Source organism: Mobula birostris, chromosome 2 (genome assembly GCF_030028105.1).
Source record: "Mobula birostris isolate sMobBir1 chromosome 2, sMobBir1.hap1, whole genome shotgun sequence".
Lineage (NCBI taxonomy): Eukaryota > Metazoa > Chordata > Chondrichthyes > Myliobatiformes > Myliobatidae > Mobula > Mobula birostris.
The window spans coordinates 134,699,540-134,719,907 of NC_092371.1; the positions used below are offsets into that span (position 1 = coordinate 134,699,540).

At 40.0% G+C, this 20,368-nt stretch overlaps 1 protein-coding gene across 1 annotated transcript in view; it reads right to left on the reverse strand.

Annotated features, from left to right (window-relative positions):
- LOC140210924 (dynein axonemal heavy chain 8-like) overlaps nt 1–20,368 on the reverse strand; it is a 504,855-nt gene that overhangs the window by 362,001 nt on the left and 122,486 nt on the right. Inside the window, exons 15-18 of the mRNA XM_072280194.1 lie at nt 13,527–13,662; nt 11,947–12,134; nt 7,514–7,594; nt 4,881–5,001 (exon numbers count right to left, since the gene is read on the reverse strand). Of these exons, the coding sequence (XP_072136295.1) occupies nt 4,881–5,001; nt 7,514–7,594; nt 11,947–12,134; nt 13,527–13,662 (526 nt within the window). The remainder of the gene's footprint in view (nt 1–4,880; nt 5,002–7,513; nt 7,595–11,946; nt 12,135–13,526; nt 13,663–20,368) is intronic.

A 20,368-nucleotide genomic window follows, 5' to 3' on the forward strand; every position in this document is an offset into this window, starting at 1 on the left:
TGTGTCTTTTTTATAACCCACATCTCTAATTTCATCTCATTGACTGAAACACCTGAATCCTAATAACATTTGTAGAAGGCATTTCCCCAGAGGTTCACACACTTCTTCCAACAAATACATGTATTATTGGATCATTTTCCTCAATAAATAAATGAACCTGATTATTATGTATTATTATCAGGTATTATGTTTTTATGTTATTTAATTAATTTTGTTTTCCTTATCTAGTTTTAGGACTTACATGAAGATCTGATCACATTTTAAGTCATATTTATGCAAAGATAGAGAGAATTCTACAGGGTTCCCAAACTTCCTAGCACCACTGTACAATGACTTTACTAGCCTTATGGCAAAAATTAGTCATGCTGCAAGGATGGCTGTCACGGACTTTATTTGGTTAGGAGGCATAGCTTGAATATTGTACATTTACCAAGGACAGATTAGATAACAACAGTTTTTGTTTCTAAAGAACGTCATAATGAGCAAGCAGCATCATTGTAGACCCATCACACCCTGGACATCACCTGTTCCAACTCCTTCCTTCTGGTAGGCGCTTTAGATCACTGTATGCCAGGACAAATAGGTACAAGAACAGTTTCTTTCCGTATGCCATCAGTCTTATGAACACTTGAATTTTAGTTTATTATAAACCAAGTCCACCTGTACACATACAGGTATACCTCATTGCGTAGAGTTCACGATTATTTGCACTATTGTTTTGTTTGCTTTTTGGTTCTGTACAGCAAGAGCTCAGGGAAACCGGCATCAAATTCCCTGTATGTGCCCACATACTTGGCGATAATAAAGGATTCTGATTCTGATCCTGATTCTGGAAATTTTGTGGACAATATGATAGTTTTATGCCTGCCATTACACATATTCCAGATTATTTAGTTCATCCCAGTTGCCAAGGTAGAATTTATCTCTAAACTCTAAAACAGCAGTCCAGACCTTTAGAATATAAATTAAATGTGAGTTAACCAAGAGACCACAGCTTCCTACATCATCATACTGCAAAAACTTGGTTCATAACAATCAATACCATTCTATTCTGAGTACAATGTGTTAACACTATCTCTTTGTTGCGCTTAGGAATGAATATGATTTCACAATTGTTGATAATTTTTTTGAAGTATCAAATGAACATCCATAAATATACACAGCTTCACCACTTCCTAAATTTATCAGAACAGTCTGCTCAAAAAATTATGTTAAATTTGACAAAAACAATTTGTCTTTATCCAACTTTCATTTACAATCTTGGATGAATGCAAAATACTTACCAAAGCTCTCTAATTTAAATTAAACTGAAAATTCTAAAAATAAATCAAGTAATGTTACCTCATTATACTGAAGCATGTCTTCCATTGTCAGTGTATAATCTTCTGGTAGATGGATAATTATTTTTGATGCTATTTCAGCCAATTCACCATTTATTTGTGTCTCCCGCAAATCAGCTAGCTGAAAGCAACAATTTACAGTTTTGTAATATATAGCACTAATATTTTGTCAACGTGCTTGGGCAGTAGAGCCAAAATAAACAAAACAGGTTGCATATTTGATCACTACCTTACAAGAAGAATATGGAGGCTTTGGAGAAGGTTCATAAAAGCGTTAACTGAGTTGTAGGGTATTGGGTCTGAGGAGAGGTTGGGCAAACTTGCACTGTATTCTCGAGCACCGGGGCTGAGGAACTCCCTGATACAAGTGTGTAAAAGTATGAGAGGCATAGATAGGATTGTTAGTTAAGTGTATTTTGCCTATGATAGAAATGTCGTGCTAGAAACTACAGCTTTAAGATGAGAGTGAGAAAGTTAAAAAATTACAAGCAAGCTTTTTTTTACAGAGAGCATGATACATTCCTGGAATGCGCTGTTAAGGAAATGGGAAAAGCAGGTAAGACAACAACATTTAAAAGCATCTTAGACAGACACATGAACAGTCAAGGAATAGAGAAATACCACACAGGCACATACACAGTTTAAACTGGTATCCTGGTTGGCACAAATATCATGGGCAGACGGTCTAGTCTAGGGCTGTAATTCTATTTACTATCATCTACAAACAGAGGGAATACATCTACATGAAACTACGGCAGAACTAACCAAGAATAACAGCAAATGGATCCCAAGTTTCAGTAACTGAACCATGAACACAAATGCAAGGGATCTATGCAAAACTAAATACTGGCTAGGCACATTTGCAGAACAGTGCTCAATTCTGGTCAGGAAAAATATCAAGGTCTCAGGGATGGTACAAATAAAATGGATTGCAATGCTCCAAAGATGTGGAATTTTAATTCTGTGAAGACATCAAAGAAGCTAAAATTGTTTTGTCAGAGAGGGGAAAAGGTAAAGAAATTTAACAGAGGTTAACACAGGTATTCAAAAGCGTAAATAACTAGATATTATTTCCAGTGGTTGAAAAGTTGATAGCCAAATTACACACAGGGTAAAGTGATAAATGACAAAACCACAGTTCATTATTTGCAGTGAATGATTGTGATCTGTTCTGAAATAACTGCTCATATAATAAATAGACTTAACTTTTTTCCTGGTATTGAAGGTCAAAGGGACCTAGTGCACTTGCATGGCTTTCAATCTACCTCCACTCAATCGACACAGCAGGAGTGTGAACTAGTATGAGACACTATGAAATTATAAGTTATCCTCTGCCCTGTAGGATCCATCTCTCAGTGCAATAGAGCTCACTGAAAATGTCTTTCAGTGCACAAGTCATGGAAGGTACTAGGAAGCTACAATCACCAAAAATAAATTCTACTCATAGTTTACTACCTCAAGCCAAAGGTGAAACTAACATAGGCATATATTTTCAAGTGACTGCTGAACAAATAAAGCAAGGTCAGTGATAAATGAAAAATTAATATTCTGCTTCCTCCTTTTTTATTTTTCTCATGGGTTGTAAGTAATACTGGGAAAGGCAGGAACTAATTATCCATCTCTAATGGTGGTGAACCACCTTCCTGAATCACATCAGTGGTGCTTTTGCTGAAATTCATCCTATATTATTGTTATAGTTGGGAGATAAAAGCAAGGATATAATACTGAGGCTTTATAAGGCACTGGTGAGGTCTCACTTGGAGTATTCGGAGTAGTTTTGGGCCCCTTAATTAAGAAAGGATGTGCTGATACTGGAGAAGGTTCAGAGGCGGTTCTCAAGAATGATTCTGGGAATGAAGGGCTTATCGTATGAGGAGCAATTGATGGCTTGCGCCTTTACTTGCTGGAACTTAGGAGAAAGAAGGGGGATCTCATTAAATCTATTGAACGTTGAAAGGCTCAGACAGAGTGAATGTGGAGAGGATCTTACCTATGGTGGGGGAGTCCAGGACCAGAAGGCACAGCCTCAGAACAGAGGGATGTCCATTTAGTACAGAGATGAGGAGGAATTTCTTTAGCCACAGGTGAATCTGTGGAATTTGTTGCCACAGATGGCTGTGGGTGTATTTTAAGCAGAGGTTGCTAGGTTCTTGATTCGTCAGGACATGAAAGGTTACGGGGAGAAGGCAGAAGAATGAAGTTAAGAGGGAAATGGATCAGCCATGTTGAAATGGTAGAGTAGACATGATGGGCGGAATGGCCTAATTCTGTCCTTATGTCTTATGGTCTTATATAAAATTTTGGTCTAATAATGAGAGCTTTAAGAATATTCTTGGATTGTTTTCCTCTGTCTAACTGTAATCTCTTCCCCAGCAGAGTTCTGAATTTTATCTATATCAGGTGTCTTGTTTCTGGCATTGGAATGATGACACTTGCACAATGCTAGAAATGCAGGCCTGGAAACAGCACATGGATGTTAGTTCATAGTCCTTCCAACGAAGTTGGAGGCTTTTCCAGAAAAGTATTGGTGGTATTTTTCCAGCCCTTTGAAATGCTTGCACTAGGGAGTCAGGGAACAGGCATCGGAGATGCCTGGTAGACCATAAATTTTGTGCTAGGTTTGAGCTCTTGATCTTCAAACACCCTTCTCCTCAATCAACCAAAGACTTCTGAGGTTGTGAAGCAGATGATAAATGTCATCCTCAATGTCTCCCTTTGCCCAGAGGTAGTTTCTGAGATATGGAAGGTGGATCATGCTTTTCATAGTCTTTCTGTGCACCTTTATTGTTAGAGGGTTGTGTGATACAATTGAGGTGGGCTGATAAAAGAATTTGGTCTCATGGTTGTTGAACATAAAGGCCTCCATCTCATATGTATTGGTGAATGGATCAGCAATGTCTAATTCAAAGCAATATGTAAGCAAACATCATTTCAATACTACTGTGGTTCAGGAGACATTGATTCTGGTGATCAGTCATTGTAGGTTTCCCATTAGCCCTGAAGTATAGCTCCACCCATAAGAATGTGGACTGTTACTTTCACTAAATTATACTTAAAAATGGGTCTTATGCTCAACACTCATAAGATTAAGGTCCTGTACCGAACAGTTTCCACAGCACCACATAGCTCAGGTGATAAAGGTTATGGAAGACCCTGGAAGATGCAAGTTATCTCCTATATCTCCAGATCCACCTCTTGGCAAAGGCAGATATCAGTAAGATTCATTACACCTTCAATGCACTAGTGTAGACTTTTCTCTGTTGAGGAAAAGGGTATTTTTTAGATCAAAACCTCAAACCTAACTCAAGGATTACTTGACAGCAGTGACGCTTGCCCTTGCATATGCTTCTGAGTTGTGAACAACATGCAACAAGCATCACAAGACACTGAAAAAATATTCAGGATAAATATGAAAAATAAGTGTCTTTAGTTATACAAATATTTGCTTTGCAATTAAATGAATATAGATCACATTTCTTCTTCAATGATCTGTTACCCACTATGATCATTCAAAAAATTTAAAGTTTGAGAGGAACCTACTTACAGTCTTTAAAAACATAACTAATTCATCTATAGCTGTATTTGCATCAGAGAAAAATTTTTTGAGTGTCACAGATGACCAGTTCAGTACAGTGAGTCCTTGTCTCAGAATAGACTCAATCTAAAGGAAAGAAACACAGGAGATTGAATCAGAGAATATGTATGCTTCTTCACCTGGTTTACTATTATCTTGATCATATAATATGCATATTAGACTAATCTTGCACTAATGCGAAATCTAAGGCATATTATTAAAGATGCAAAGAATCAGATATACTCAATATCATACTCAATTGATATTTCAAGTTGGTTTTTCATTAGAACTGAAAATAATACAGGTACCATGCAAGTATAAAGTGGGGGAAAGGAGAAGTGGAACAATGAATGGGATGGATGGATTTAATTCTTTAAGAGACTGGACAAATTTGGATTTTTTCCTCTGGATCGTCGGAGGCTGAGTGAAGCACGGTAGCTTATAAAATTATGAGAGGCCTAGATTTGATAGATAATCAGTCTTTTTCCTGCTGTAGAAATGCAAATGACCAGAGGATGCTGTTTTAGGGTGAGAGAGGGAAAATTTAAAGAGTTACAAGGCAAGTTTTCTTTTCACACTGAGTGTGGTAGGTGCCTGGAATTCTCTGCCAGGGTAAGTGGTGGAAGCAGATACAACAGCAACATTTTTAAGAGGCATTTAGACAAGCACATAAACTTGAAAAGAATGAAGGGATATGGAACACGTGCAAGCAGATGGGATCAGTTTATTTGGTATCACAGTCGACACAGATGTTGAGAGCCAAAGAGCCTGTCCCTGTGCTGTACTGTTTTACGATCTCTGACTGAATGGAAAACAGGTGTGATTTAAAGGCAAAAGCAGAGATAAAGAAGTGCAGGTGGATTAACTTCAGTGAGTGAGTAAAAAGAAATCCAATAAATTTTCCGTGGCTCTCTTATGCAGAAACTTCGTAGTAGTATTGGACATAAATTCCCAGACAATAGGTTAAGACAAAAATAAGACAATAAATATGAACTATAGAAAGACCCCACCAAAAAGGTGGAGCTAGTGAACCACGGCAGCATTCCTTGGGCTACATACTTCTAAATATACCTCACTGAAACAGACAGCATGTAATTTCCTTTTGAGCAATATACTTCTAAATCAACTTAATAATCCACAGATTTCATGATCTTATTATGAAGGACTCTGCGGACTTAACTCTGAACGAATACACCATGGTTATCACAGACTTTATTAAAACAGTTGTAAGTGAGTGTGTCCCCACAAAATCACTCAGAGTCTTCCCCAACCAGAACCCCTGGATGAACCATGAGATTCAGTTTGCTGAGGGCCATATCAGAGTCATACAAGTCTGGTGACCAAGTAAGTTACAAGAGGGCCAGGTACAATCTCTGGAAAGTCACCTGATGGCCAAGGTGGCAATTCCAGTCAAAACTTGAATCAACAAAGGATGCTCGACAGTTATAGCAGGGCTTGAATGTTAGTACCTCTTATAAATTAAAATCAAGCGACATAGCTGACAAAAAGGCTTCGCTTCCAGATGCCTTCTATGCTTGCTTTGACCGTCAGAACATGGATGCACCATCATGAACTCCCACGGCCCCCAATGATCCTATAACTTTAGTCTTTGAGAATTACATTTGAGCAGCTTCAGGAAGGAGAACCCATGAAAAGCTTATGATCCAGACAGGTTACCCAGCCAAGCACTAAAGAGTTATGCTGATCGACTGGCTGAAATGTTCATGGAGATCTTCAACCTCTTGCTTTGGCAAACTCAAGTAACCACCTATACTGGTGCCTTATAATAGCATAGTAACCTGCCTCAATGACCATCGTCCAGAAGGACTTACATCCATAATCATTAAGTGTTTCGAGAGGTTGGGGATGAAACATATGAACTCCTAACTGAGGGGTGACTTAGATCCACTCCAAATTGCCTACTGAAACAACAGGTCCACAGCAGATGCCACCTTACTGACTCTTCACTCAACCGTGGAACATCTGGACAGCAAAGATGCACACATCAGGATGCTCTTTATCGACTACAGCTCAGCATTCAATACTATCATCCTTTCAAAACTAATGAATAAGCTTCAGGCTCTTGGCTTCAATACATTCTTGTGCAGTTCAATCTTCGATTTCCTCACTTGCAGACCCCAGTCAGCTCAGAATGGCAACAACATCCCCTCCACGATCTCTGTCAGCACAGGTGCACCACAAGGCTGTGTGTTTGGCCTCTGCTCTACTTGTTTTACACTTATGACTGTGTGACTAAGCACAGCTCCAATGCCACATTCAAGTTTGCTGACAACAGTACTGTCATAGGACCGAACAAAGGTGGTGATGAATCAGCATATAGGAGGGAGATTGAAAATCTGGCTGAGTGGTGCTATAACAACAACTTCTTACTCAATGTCAGCAAGACCAAGGAGTTGATTATTGACTTTGGAGGATGAATTTAATCTAATTAGGTGTAAAGCTAAATTACTCAAACTCGCTTATTAATTAAATACTAAAGACAATGACACAGGAGATTCTAGAAATCTTGAACATAATAAAATAACAGGTTCTATCAATCTAATTGTATTCATTTTAGTAATACAGTTTTATTACTCACCTTTTTAATTTTAGGTGCAATCAACTTCAAAAATTCAGGAGGAGTTCCTTGACACACATACTCAAATTTTTGAAGAATGTACTGATTATTGGAATAAAAAATATAATTGAAAGAGAAAAATCACAAATCAATTCTAATTTGAGTTCACTAGACTAACAATGCTGAAGCTGACATGATTATTACATCAACTGATAGTGGCTATTACAATCTCCAAAAAAAGGAGATTTTTTTTCCTTCAGGAAAGCAATACCAAATTAAAATGCAGTGAAGGGCAGTGGTTAGATTGAAGATGGAGATCTAGAAACTGGTGTGCACTATGCTTATCTTTAAAGTTCTTTGTAACTGGATCTAAAAATGGCAGGCTTGGTGAAGTGAATATAATATTTGGTGAAGGACATAAATGGAGCAAACATCAACAGAATAAATATATGCATATGAAATGCTGTCACTTTTGGTGAACTTTTTTGATTGTTTTCCACACAATATTCTAGCGCTCTTTAAAGTTCAATTTTTTACACCAAAGACTTCTTTGCTGCTTCTCCCCAACGATTAACCTAGCTCCAAACATGGAGAGGTTTAGAATACAATATAGAACCATTGTTAATTCTATTTGTCAGCAAACAAAACAACTAGTCATTGACTTCAGGAAGGGGGCAGTGCACATGCTCCTGATTACACCAATGGTGCTGAATGCGAGGGGCAAATAGCCTGCACTGGTCCAACCACAAAAGATTCCATGGCCAAGAAAGCTCACCAGTGCCTCTACTTCCTCAGGAGGCTAAAGACGTTTGGCATATCCCCTTTGACCCTCAATATTTTTATTGTTGCACCTATCCAGATGCATCATTGCTCGGTATGAAAACTGCTCTGTCTATGATTGCAAGGAGCTACAGTGAATTGTGGACAATTGTGGACACAGCTCAGCACATCATGGAAACCAGCCTCCCTTCCAAGGACTCTGTCTGGACTTCCTGCTGCTTTAGTAAAGCTGTCAGGATAACCAAAGACCCCACCCAACTGAGCCATTCTCTTTTCTCCCCCTCTCCTATCAGGCAGAAGATACAAATGCCTGAAAACATATACCACCAGCATCAGGGACAGCTTCTACCCTGCCATTCTAAACTCAATAACCACGTCATTAGGTACACCTGCACATTAATGCAAATATCTAATCAACCAATCATGTGGCAGCAATTCAAAACATAAAAGCTGACATGGTCAAGAGATTCAGTTGTTGCTCAGACCAAACATCAGAATGGGGAAGAAATGTGATCTAAGTGACTTTGACTGTGGAATGATTGTTGGTGCCAGATGAGGTGGTTTGAATATCTCAGAAACTATTGATCTCCTGAGATTTTCATTCACAAATCTCTATAGTTTACACAGAATGGTACAAAAAATGAAAAAAAAACAGTGGCAATTTTGTGGGTGAAGTGCCTTGTTAAACAGGGGGATCAAAGTAGAATGGCCAGACTGGTTCAAGCTGACAGGAAGGTGCCAGTAACTCCAATAACCATATATTGCAAAAGTGGTGTGCAGAGGAGCATCTCTGAATGCACAACACGTTGAATCTTTACGTGGATGAGCTACAGCAGCATACATACACTCAATGGCCACTTTAGTAGGTAGAGGAAGTACCTAATAAAGTGGCCACTGAGCATAAGACTATTGCACTTTTCCCTTGTGCGACAGAGCCTTGACATCGTAACCTATCTTGTTATGACCTTGTACCTTATTGTCGACCTGCATTGCACTTCTCTGAAACTATAATGCTTTAGTCTGGATTCTGTTATTATTTTACCTTGTACTACCTCTATGCACCATTGTAAGGAATCAATCTTTCTGAACAGTGTGCAAGACAAACCTTGGTACATGTGACAATAATAAACAAATCTGTTGACAGTCAACAAAACTGAGAAGCCACCAAGAGGAGAAGAGCTAGATAGACATGAAGAAGGATCCCTTTCTGATCATGAGTCTTCTGGCAGCATGTCACTCATTCCAACCTGATTCACCAAAGTAGCTATTACAGAGGTTACCATTGCCTTCAATATTTATGTACTCGGTATGAAACAGGTGACATTGACTGAATATCTCAGTTTGAAGAGCAGTGTACTATTCAAAAAGTAATTAGACCTTCTATACAGGAAAACTACTGTACAGAGTAGAATAAGAGCATAAGATTCTATGTCTTTTTGTCAAACTTTACAATTGTACAAAATGTCGAAGAGTGAATGTGCAGTGCTTTGCTGCAAACACTACATCCTTATTAACTGAAAGAGATTTCACTCTCTTAATACGTAACAGTTAGTAACACCAAGTATCTTTATTATGAGGGCAGTCATGTATTTCCCATTCTGTTAGCCCTTCTTTAACCTCAACAAAATATGACAAGAGATGAGTCAGTACACAGAACAGCACAGCACATGACTCCACTATGTCTGCACCTAACAGAAGGCCAAATAGTACTATTCCCATTTGCCTGCACAAGATCACCATCTCTACATTTCCTGCTCATTCGTGTGCCTATCTAGATGCGTCTAAACATCACTACCACATCTGCTTCAACCAGGACCTTGACAATGCATCCCAGGCATCATGTGTAAAATAATGTACCTCATACATCTCCTTTAAATGTTCTCCTCTCACCTTAAAGCTATTTGACATTTCCACTGTGGGAAAAATACTCTACAGACTATCTACCCTATCTATTCATCGCTTTTTTTTCAAACTTTCTTTCAAGTCTTTCATCAGCCTATGACACCACAGAGAATACAATTCAAATTTGTCCAACACTTCCTTAGCTAACATCCTCTAATTCAGCCATTGTCTGAATGAAGTTCATTTGCATTTTCACATTCTTCCTGTAATACAGCAACCAGAACTGCTCATGGTACACCAAATGCTTTTACTGTATATCTCTTCTTGGATTTCATATGCCATAGTGCAACACATCCAAATTAAACTCTATCCACACTTCTCTGGTCATATTTCTAACCTAGGTATATCCTGCTGTATCTTTTCATAACCTTCCTCACTATTCACAAGTCCAACAATTTCTATATTGTTTGCAAAATTACCGACAGGCTCATCTACATTTTCATCCAAATCACTTTATAAATCACAAACTGTTCGATTCAAAATTATTTTAAATAATTATCAGATCCAAAGTAGTGGGACTAAACAGTTTCCACAGAATGGCAATCTATGAGCAGTGAGGTTGCAACAGATCGGTCCTTAGCCTCATCTTCTCACAATCTATACTAATGGTTTGGCTGAGAGGACCTACCTGCCATTTTTACAAGCTTGCTGATAATACTAGAAACAATTGTGAATAGAGAGAAAGATGTAAGGAGACTTCAAGAGGAGAACAACAAGCTGAGTTAGTGGACAATATGAAATGGGACATTATCTATTCTGATGCACAAAACAGGAAAGCTGAGTATTTATTAAATAGTGAGAGATTGGACAGGGTCTTGTTGAGATTGCACCTACAGCAACTGTGTACAGTTTTGGTCTCTTTGCCACGGAAAGAATGCATTTGCCACATTGGAAGTCCTTTAGGACTGCCATTTGATGCAATACAAAATAGACTGGGACTATTCTTTCAAGTTCAGAAAAAAATGAGAGCAGATCTCATGAAGCATATAAAATCCTGAAAGATCTTGAAGACTAGATGTAGGGAGTATGGTTCCCCTCACTGAGGTGTTGAAACCAGGGGCAGGACATTTAAGACTGAAATGAGAACTTTTTTTATTCAGAGGGTAGTAAATCTTTAACGTCTTCTCCCCCTCCCCCCACAAGGGCTATGAAGGCTCTTAAAGGCTTTGTCTTATTTAAATCAAATGAGGACAGTGCTAAAGATGGTATGATATTGGAAAATCAACTGTAATCTTAATAGATGGCAGAGCAGGTTCAAAGGAGAAATTGGCTCACTCCCACTTCTTTATCTTGAGCTCTTAGGCCTTATGTAAAAATTTAAATTCCCACCCAATGTCACAGAACTTAAACAGATATCTTTAGATTCTTGGTCCAAACCTCTGAATTACCATCCAATCAGATCAGCAACTGGTATTTGGGAAATATAGAAGTGCCACCCAGGATTCTTAGGCCCCACTACTTAAACCTTACTCGAAGAGAAGTGAATGCAAAGACTTTATGGACAGGAGCCCAGAGTGATAATCTTTCTTACATACAATGTAGAGTTTAATGGAAACACAGTTTAAATTACAATGAAGTTAACATCTGCTATAAGGTTTTGTCATTCTTTCAAAACAACATCAAACTGGTGAGCAATTATATCTGCATCTGTAGAAATTACAATGTACACTTCAAATCTCATGAGGTCTACTAGAAGCGAATATGGATGCAGAGCTAAATGGCCATCTGTACTGTAACAATTCTGTAACTGTAACTTAATAACTATAACTTGCCTCCAAAGAATTATAGTTGGCTATCAATGTATTCTCGTTCTTCAGCAACCTTTTAGCGAACTCCGGCACTTCCAGGCCCATCTTTAACATGCATTTAGCCTCTCGGAGAACTTCAGTAATTCTATGATCAAAGTTCATACTCATTTTTCCAGTCTCTGGATCGCGTACCAAAAGAGGTGTTTGCAGCACTGTGTGGAAGGTTAGTTTATAATCATCAGATAATTAATGTAACTGTTGTGATATCTTACTCAAATAAATATGGACTGCTGAAAGAACGCTTATAGTCAGAATTGATTTTTATACAAGATATCAAAGTAAATTCACTTCAAATGGCCATAAATTATTTTGAACACATTAAGAAACAACTAATGGAAGGCGGAAGGTCCAAGAATATCCACAACCTTAATGATTGCAGGGGTCAGCACATGTACCTGCTTCTACAATTTCCTCTGATAACCCTTTATCACCCTCTGTGCAAAAAAAACTTGCCAGTCAGTTCCGTTCTAAATTTTCCTCTCTAACTTAAACCTATGGCCTCTCATTTCAAAGTCGCCTACACGAGGAAAAAGATTATGATCATTCACCTTATCTGTGCCACTCATGGCTTTAAATGCCTCCGTATGGTCACCCCTTAGCCTCCTATGCTCCTGAGAAAAAAGGCCCAGCATATACTCTCTCCTTGTAACTCAACCCTTCCAATTCTAGTAACATCCTTGTGAATATTTTCTGAATCTTTTTCATCATCTGTGCCAAACACATTCTTCGCCACCCTGTTGTCACCATTTTCAGGGAACTATGTACTTGTACCTCCAGGTCTTTCTGTTCCAAATCGCTCACCAAGGCCCTGCCATTTCCTGTCCTAGTTTAACTTCCCTAACTGCAACATTTGGTACTTGCCCAAATGTCCATTGTGATTCCATGGTGTCAAGTATATTAAAGCTAGGATTGGAGTTCAAAGGTTCACTAAGTTAACTTCTGTCATTAGAAGGGACATTAATCTGATTGGGCCTATGCTCTCATAATAGAAGAATGAGGGGTGATCACAAATGCTTAATAGGTTTGACAGATGATGTCACCATTGCAATCCTGAAAATGAGGTTGCCAATTCATGTATAATAAGAAGACACAAGAGAACCTGCTGAAGCTGGAACCTGGAACAAAAACTAAACTGCTGGAAAAACAATAAGTCAAGCAGCATCTGCGGAGGCAAAGGGATGGCCAATATTTTGGGTCGTGACCCTGCGTCAGGTCAGGTTCATATAACAAGGTTCCACAAACAACCAATAACATTGCAGAATCTAATTTAATGGCTTTGAGTGACAAATATTAGCCAGGGCAGAGGGGATAACTGCTCTGCTTCTCCACAGTAGATATCACCAAGAGACAGCATCTTTGTTTTTTATTCATCTAAAACACAGTTCTGACAATACAGCAATCTCTCACTACTGCAATGGAAATAAACCTTAATACAAAAAAATGTATACTTACCATCAAATTCCCAGAAAATATTTATTACATAAAGTTACAATGCTAAAATCTACCAGAACATAACTGTAGTTTTGTGAAAATGAATCACTTACCATACTGCATGGTTAAAATTTCTTTCTTCCAAGCCTTATAATACAGCATTTCAAACTTTACCAAAACGAAAGCAATTTTGTTGTATTTTCGCACAATAGACTTGCCCTGCGGGCTTTTAAGAATGTCTGAATTTTTCTGTTAAATAAAACATTTTTTTATAATAGAGCTAGACATGAATTCGAGTTAGTATATGTAACTGAAAATAATACATGAAAATAATTGAAATTCAGAAGGGATTGACGGTGAGCCAGCAACTAGATACAAAATTGCCTTCATGGAAGGAGTCAATTGAAGGTAGTGGAGGGTAGTTATTCAGATTAGAGGCCTGTAGTCATTGGTGTGCCACAGGGATCAATGCTGGGGTCCCCGTTAGTTTGTCATTTGTATTAACGATTTGATGTGAATCATGGGCAGAGCTTAGTTAAGATGGCGCTAAACGGCCACTCCTTCGCTTGCATCTTTGGAAACAGCTCTATTTCCATCTTTAATATCTCTGTTTTTCCCTTTCAGGGTTCTTTTGAAGACCCCGAGCTGGAGTTACACACAGACTTCGGTTCTTTCCGCTCTCAGGGTTTCACAACTGGCCATTATTCGACACACCAAGGATGTGGCCTAAGAGCTTAGCTCATTGAGTTGTTTGTTATGCCTCCCCTCTTGCTGTGAAATGGAGACAACTCCTGCTCCCTTATTAAGGAGAGAGGCTGTGGTATGTCGAATACCAGGTGAACGAGTAGTCTTTGGGGTACTGCAAGTCTGTGTCTTTGCTGCTGTTTTGCTGCACGCTTCAGTGCTCAGTGGTGGGTGCTGATGCTTTTTTTTGCTGGTGGGGGGAGGGGGGATTGTTGCTTTGCTGCTGCTTACGCACAGGAGGGACGGGAGTTGGGGGGGACTTTGGGGTTCTTACATTTAACTGTCATTCATTATTTGGGAGCACTCCTCTGTTTTCATGGATGGTTGCGAAGAAAAAGCATTTCAGGATGTATATTGTACACATTTCTCTGATAGTAAATGTACCTTTGAAACCTTTGAGTGAATGTGGCATAATTAGTAAGTTTATAGATGGCACCAGAATTGGTGGTGTCATGGACTGTTAAGTTTACAACAACTGGGGGTGTGGGTAAAGGAATGGTAGATGGAATTTAACTCAGACTTATGCAAAGTCTTGCATTTTGGGAAATTAAACCAATGCAGACATACATGGTATATAGTAGGACTGTGAGTAGTGTTGTAGAACAGAGCCCTGGGGTCAAGTACATAGTTACACTTTGGGTGAAGAAAGCATACGTTACATTTGCCTCATTGAACAGGGCGTTGAGTGTTACTTTATAGCTGTACAAGACGTTGCTGAGGCCACACTTAGTACATTGTTTGCAGTTTTGATTGCCATTCAAAATGAAATGGAAACATGTAATTAAGCCCAATAGGATGAAGAAAAGATTCACAAGGATGTTGCCCATACTGGAGGACCTCAGTTACACAGAAAGACTAGATAGGCTGGAGCTGTTTTCTGAGGACCTGCCTTATATTGTCATTGGGCATATTTAAGGCAGATGCTGATAGATTCTTGATTAGTCAGGACATGAAGGGATACAGGGAGAAGGCAGGAGATTGGGGCTGAGAGGGAAAATGGATCAGTCAAGATGAAATTGCGGAGCAGACTCAATGGGCCAAATCCTTAAATTTCTTTCTTTGTCTATTAGTAAATGGCTAGTGTAGTGAGAATGGGTTCAGGGTCAATGATGTTCCTCATGTCAGATGTGGGAATTCTAGAAGACCTTCAGCTCCCTGATAACTACATCTGTGTGAGGTGCATGCAGCAGCAGCTCCTTACAGACCGGTTAATAAACCTTCCCTATTCATGTAACTGCCCAAATGCCTTTTCAACATCAAATCTGTAAATTGTACCTGCCTCCACTACTACCTCTGGTAACTCGGTCCTTACACTCACCACCCTTCCTGTGAAAATGTTTCCACTCAGAGCCCTTTGAAACTTTTCCCCCTCTTACTTTAAAAATATGCCTTCTAATTTTGGACTCCCCTACACTGGAGAAAAAAACTATTGCCCTTCCCGACTTTATAAACCCCTCAGCCTGCTACGTTTCAGAGAAAAAGTACTAGTCCTTTACATCCAGCCCTCTAGTCCTAGATAGCCTCATAAATCCTTTTTACACCCTCTCCAGTTGAATGATATTTTTCCAACAGTAGGGTGACCACAAAAATATGCAGTACTCCAAACTTGGCTTTACCAACACCTTTCGAAGCTGTAACATGACATCCAAATTCCTGCACTCAATATTCTTTCCACCTCATTAGAAGTGGTGGTAGATAAAATTTCAGAATGTTTGGGAGATTAAGGGCTCTGAGGAATCTGGCAGGAGGGATGGAGGTCACAATCAGACTGACTGGGGAAACAGACCTGAGGAACTAGGGGTGTTGCCGCTGCTTCTATTTTCTTGTTCTTAAATGTTTCCCTGTGATACTGGTCATAGGATATGGGGAGAAGGCGGGAGAACAGGGTTGCGAGGAAAAATAAATCATCTATGATCAAATGGCAGAGCAGATTTGACAGGCCGAATGGCCTAATTCTGCTCCGAGGTCTTATGGAACCGGAGCTGCAGCTGGATGACCTATGGCTCATACGGGAGACTCAGAAGGAGACAGATAGAATCTACAGAGTAGTCGTTCCCTAAGGCTGCAGGAGGCAGGTAGCTGGGTGACTATCAGGTGAGGTAAAGGGAACAGGCAGACAGTGCTGATCCCCTCAATGACTAGTCTACCACTTTGGATACTGTTGTGGGGTCCAGGGTGGCAATGACCCACCAGGGGAAAGCCACAGTGTCAAGTCTCTGGCACTGAGTCTGACTCTGTGGCTCAGAAAGGGGAGAAAAGGAATGCAATACTGACAGGGGATTCAGTAGTTTGGGGAGCAGAAAAAAATTCTGTAGATGTGAAAAGGCACTCGGATGATATGTTGCCTCCCACGTGCCAGGGTCATCTCAGATCAGGTTCACAGCATTCTAATGAGGAAAGTGAGCAGCCAGAGGCTGTAGTACATATTGGTACCAACAACATAGGTAGGAAAAAGGATGAGAGAATATAGGAAACTAGGTTGGATGCTGGAAGGCAGAACCTCAAGGGTAGTTATCTCTGGATTGCTGTCTGTGCCACACACTGAGTCAGTGTGGGTGGAATTCAGAAACAGAAAGGGAGCAATCACTCTACTGGAAGAATTCTTTTGACCCCCCCTCCCCCCAGTAGCAGTGGTGATACTGAGGAACAGATCAGCAGGCAGATTTTCGAAAGGTGTGCACAGGAAGGATTCCTGACTCTATATGCATGTAGAAACTGCCAGAGTATAATGACAATATTAAAAGTACATTTGGATAAATACACAGATTGGAGTGGGTTTAAAGGGATATGGGCCAAATGCAAGCAAATGGGACTAGCTTACTGGGCACTGGGTCAGCATTGACTAGATGGGCTGAAGGGCTCGTTACAATACTCTATGGCAGGCTCTTCACAAAAAGAAGAGGAAGTTAAGGAATGATTTACAATAGGGTATGAATTGTTTTGATTGAGTAGGTCAGAGGAAACTCCTTGTGGCAGAGGACCACTCCTTGTGGTCCAATGGGACAATGTGTACTGGCCCTGTCTCCTTTAGGACAACATGTGGGACTGGGGCTCGGTGAAATTGGGGTATGCACTTCCAAGAGGCGGGTGACCACACTTCCAAGAGGCGGGTGACCAGAGCCGTCCATCTCTTCCCTTTCCTCAGCTTCATATAGTTGGGTTGTTGTTGATTGTTAGTCACCAAGAGCCCCTTATCCCAGAGGATATAACCAGACTTGCTGCAAACAACCAGGTGAGCATTCTCTCATCTTTATTACCACTCATGGTTAAAGTTATTCACTAAAAATATATTCCACACATAAAGTTTACAGGTTACAATAACAAGATCAAATGAATCCCAACAGATGGGACCGAGAGATATCTAATTCTCCAAAGTCATGTCAGCTTTGCTCAAGTACACAGCTGCATTCTCACAAGGTTTTATAAAATAGCTTATTTTCAAAGAACGTTACTGGCATGGGGAAATAATTACGATATCTGTTGTCATGTCCGTGAATATAATGTAAAAAATGTTGTTAATATGTACAGTGTCTAAGCATTGAAAATGATAATGAAATTGGCATGGGGTAGGAAGATGATTGCAGTGTATGCCATAGGCTGCAGTGGTCATCTGCAGTGATGCAGGTTCTGTGAAATAACAAAAACAGGAAAGAGTGCGGGCAGATTAAAGATACCTGCCGAGCCGGGCCAGACCATCGTGGTCACTCTAACAAAGACTATGTTTTCTCAGTCTGCACTTGACAGTGGGACTGGGGAAGGCAGTCCCAGGGAGAGAGAGAGAGATGTACTGAGTACAGGAGATGGGATGTTATGTTAAAGTTGTACAAGACATTGATGAGACCTAATTTGGAGTATTGTGCACAGTTTTGGTCACCTACCCTCAGGAAAGATATAAATAAGGTTGAAAGAGTCCAGAGAAAATTTACAAGGATGTTGCCAGGTCTGAGTTATGTGGATTTGATGGAGGTATACAAAATTATGAGGGGTATAGACAGGGTAGATGCAAGCAGGCTTTTCCCACTGAGGTTAGGTGGTTCTACAATTAGAGGTCATGAGTTAAGGGTGAAAGGTGAAAAGTTTAAGAAGAACATGAGGGGAACCTTCTTCACTAGAGGGTCGTGAGAGTGTGGAATGAGCTACCAGCACAAGTGTTGCATATAAGCTCAATTTCAATGTTTCAGAGGAATTTGGATAGGTACATGGATGATAGGGGTATGGAGGGCTATGGTCCCAGTGCAGATCAGTGGGAATAGGCAGGTTAAATAGCTCAGCACAGACTAGATGGGCCGAAGGGCCTGTTTCTGTGCTGTACTTTTCTTTGACTCTATGAGAATGTAGACAGACTGACTAGAGGAGAGGCCACACTGGATCTGGTACCAAGCAATGAACAAGGTAAATATCAGATCTCTCAACAGGGGAGCTTTTCAGAGACAGTGACCACAACTTCCTGGCCTCCGGAGCCTTAGAGAGGGCTGGGAGCAGTAGGTATGGTAAAGTATGGGGGGTGGGGTGGGGAAGGGGGAATTATGAGGCAGGCACTCAGGACCATAAATTGGAAACAGATGTACTCAGGGAAAAGCACATCTGAAATGTGAAAGTTGTTTAGATTAGATTAGATTCGACTTTATTGTCATTGTGCCGAGTACCGATACAAAGCCAATGAAATGCATTTAGCATCTGACCAGAAATGCAAAGAATAGTGTTATTTACAAAATAACTACAAATAAAAAAGTGCTACAGCACACAAATATAAAAGTACTGAGACAGTACAATACGGATGCAATACTGTTTAGCGCTGTGATGGGAGGTTCAGCAGTGTCACTTGCATGGAGTTCTGAACAGGTTTGTCCCTTTAAGGTAGGGTGAAGGAACCATGGTTCACAAGAGAAATGGAACATCTGGTCAAGAGGAAGAAAAAGACTTATTTACAGTTTATGAAGCAAGGATCAGACAGGAGTCCAGAGAGTTACAAGATGGCCAGGAAGGAGCTGAAGAATGGACCTAGCAGAGCTGGGAAGGGGCTAAGGAGCCTAGACGAGTAAGATTCAGGAAAAACCCAGGCAATCTATACATTTGTGGAGAACGGGAGGATGACCAGGTTAAGGGAAGGACCAATCAGGGATAGTAGAGCAAACATGTGCCTGGAGTCAGAGGAGGTAGGTGAGGTCCTTAATGAATACTTGGCTTCATTATTCACCAGTGAGAGGGATCTTGACATCTGTGAGGACAGTGTAAAACAGGCTGATATACTTGAACATATCAACATGAAGAAATTGCATGTGCTGGAACTTTTGAAAAACATTCGGACAGATAAGATCTCAGGGCCAGACAGAATATACTCCAGGTTACTACAGTAAATGTGAAAGAGCTAATACAACAGAAACCAGACAGTAGTCTCGGGCATGGCGTCTACCAGAAACCCACTCACGCAGACTTGTACCTCAACAATATCAGTCACCAACACACCTCCCAATGTAAAGCAGTTCTTTCCTCTTTGCGAGAGCTCTTTCGAATCCAGAGAGTTTCCATGAAGCAATAAGACGATTACACACGAATGGCTACACGGTGAAGGAAATCAATCAGGCCCTTAAAAGAACCAAGGTAAAAATCAGGGAACCTACAGTGCCTATAAAAAGTATTCACCCCGCCCACCCCCTTGGAAGTTTTCACGTTTTATTGCTTTACAACATCAAATCACAGTGGACTTAATTTGGCTTTTTTGACACTGATCAACAGAAAAAGATTCTTGCGTGTCAAAGTGAAATCAGATCTCCAAAAAGTGATCTAAATTAATTACAAATACAAAACACAAAATAATTGGTTGCACAAGTATTCACCCCTCTTTAATATGAAACACCAAATCATCACTGGTGCAGCCAATTGGTTTCAGAGTCACATAATTAGTTAAATGGAGATCACCTGTGTGCAGTCAAGGTGTTTCAATTGATTGTCATAAAAAATACACGTGTAGCTGGAAGTTCTGATTGCTGGTGAGTCAGTAACCTGGCAAAAACTACATCATGAAGACAAAAGAACACTCCCAGCAACTCCGTGAAAAGGTTATTGAAAAGCACAAGTCAGGAGATGAATACAAGAACATTTCCAAGTCACTGAATATCCCTTGGAGTACAGTTCAGTCAATCATCAAGAAATGGAAAGAATATGGCACAGCTGTAAATCTGCCTAGAGCAGACCATTCTCAAAAACTGAG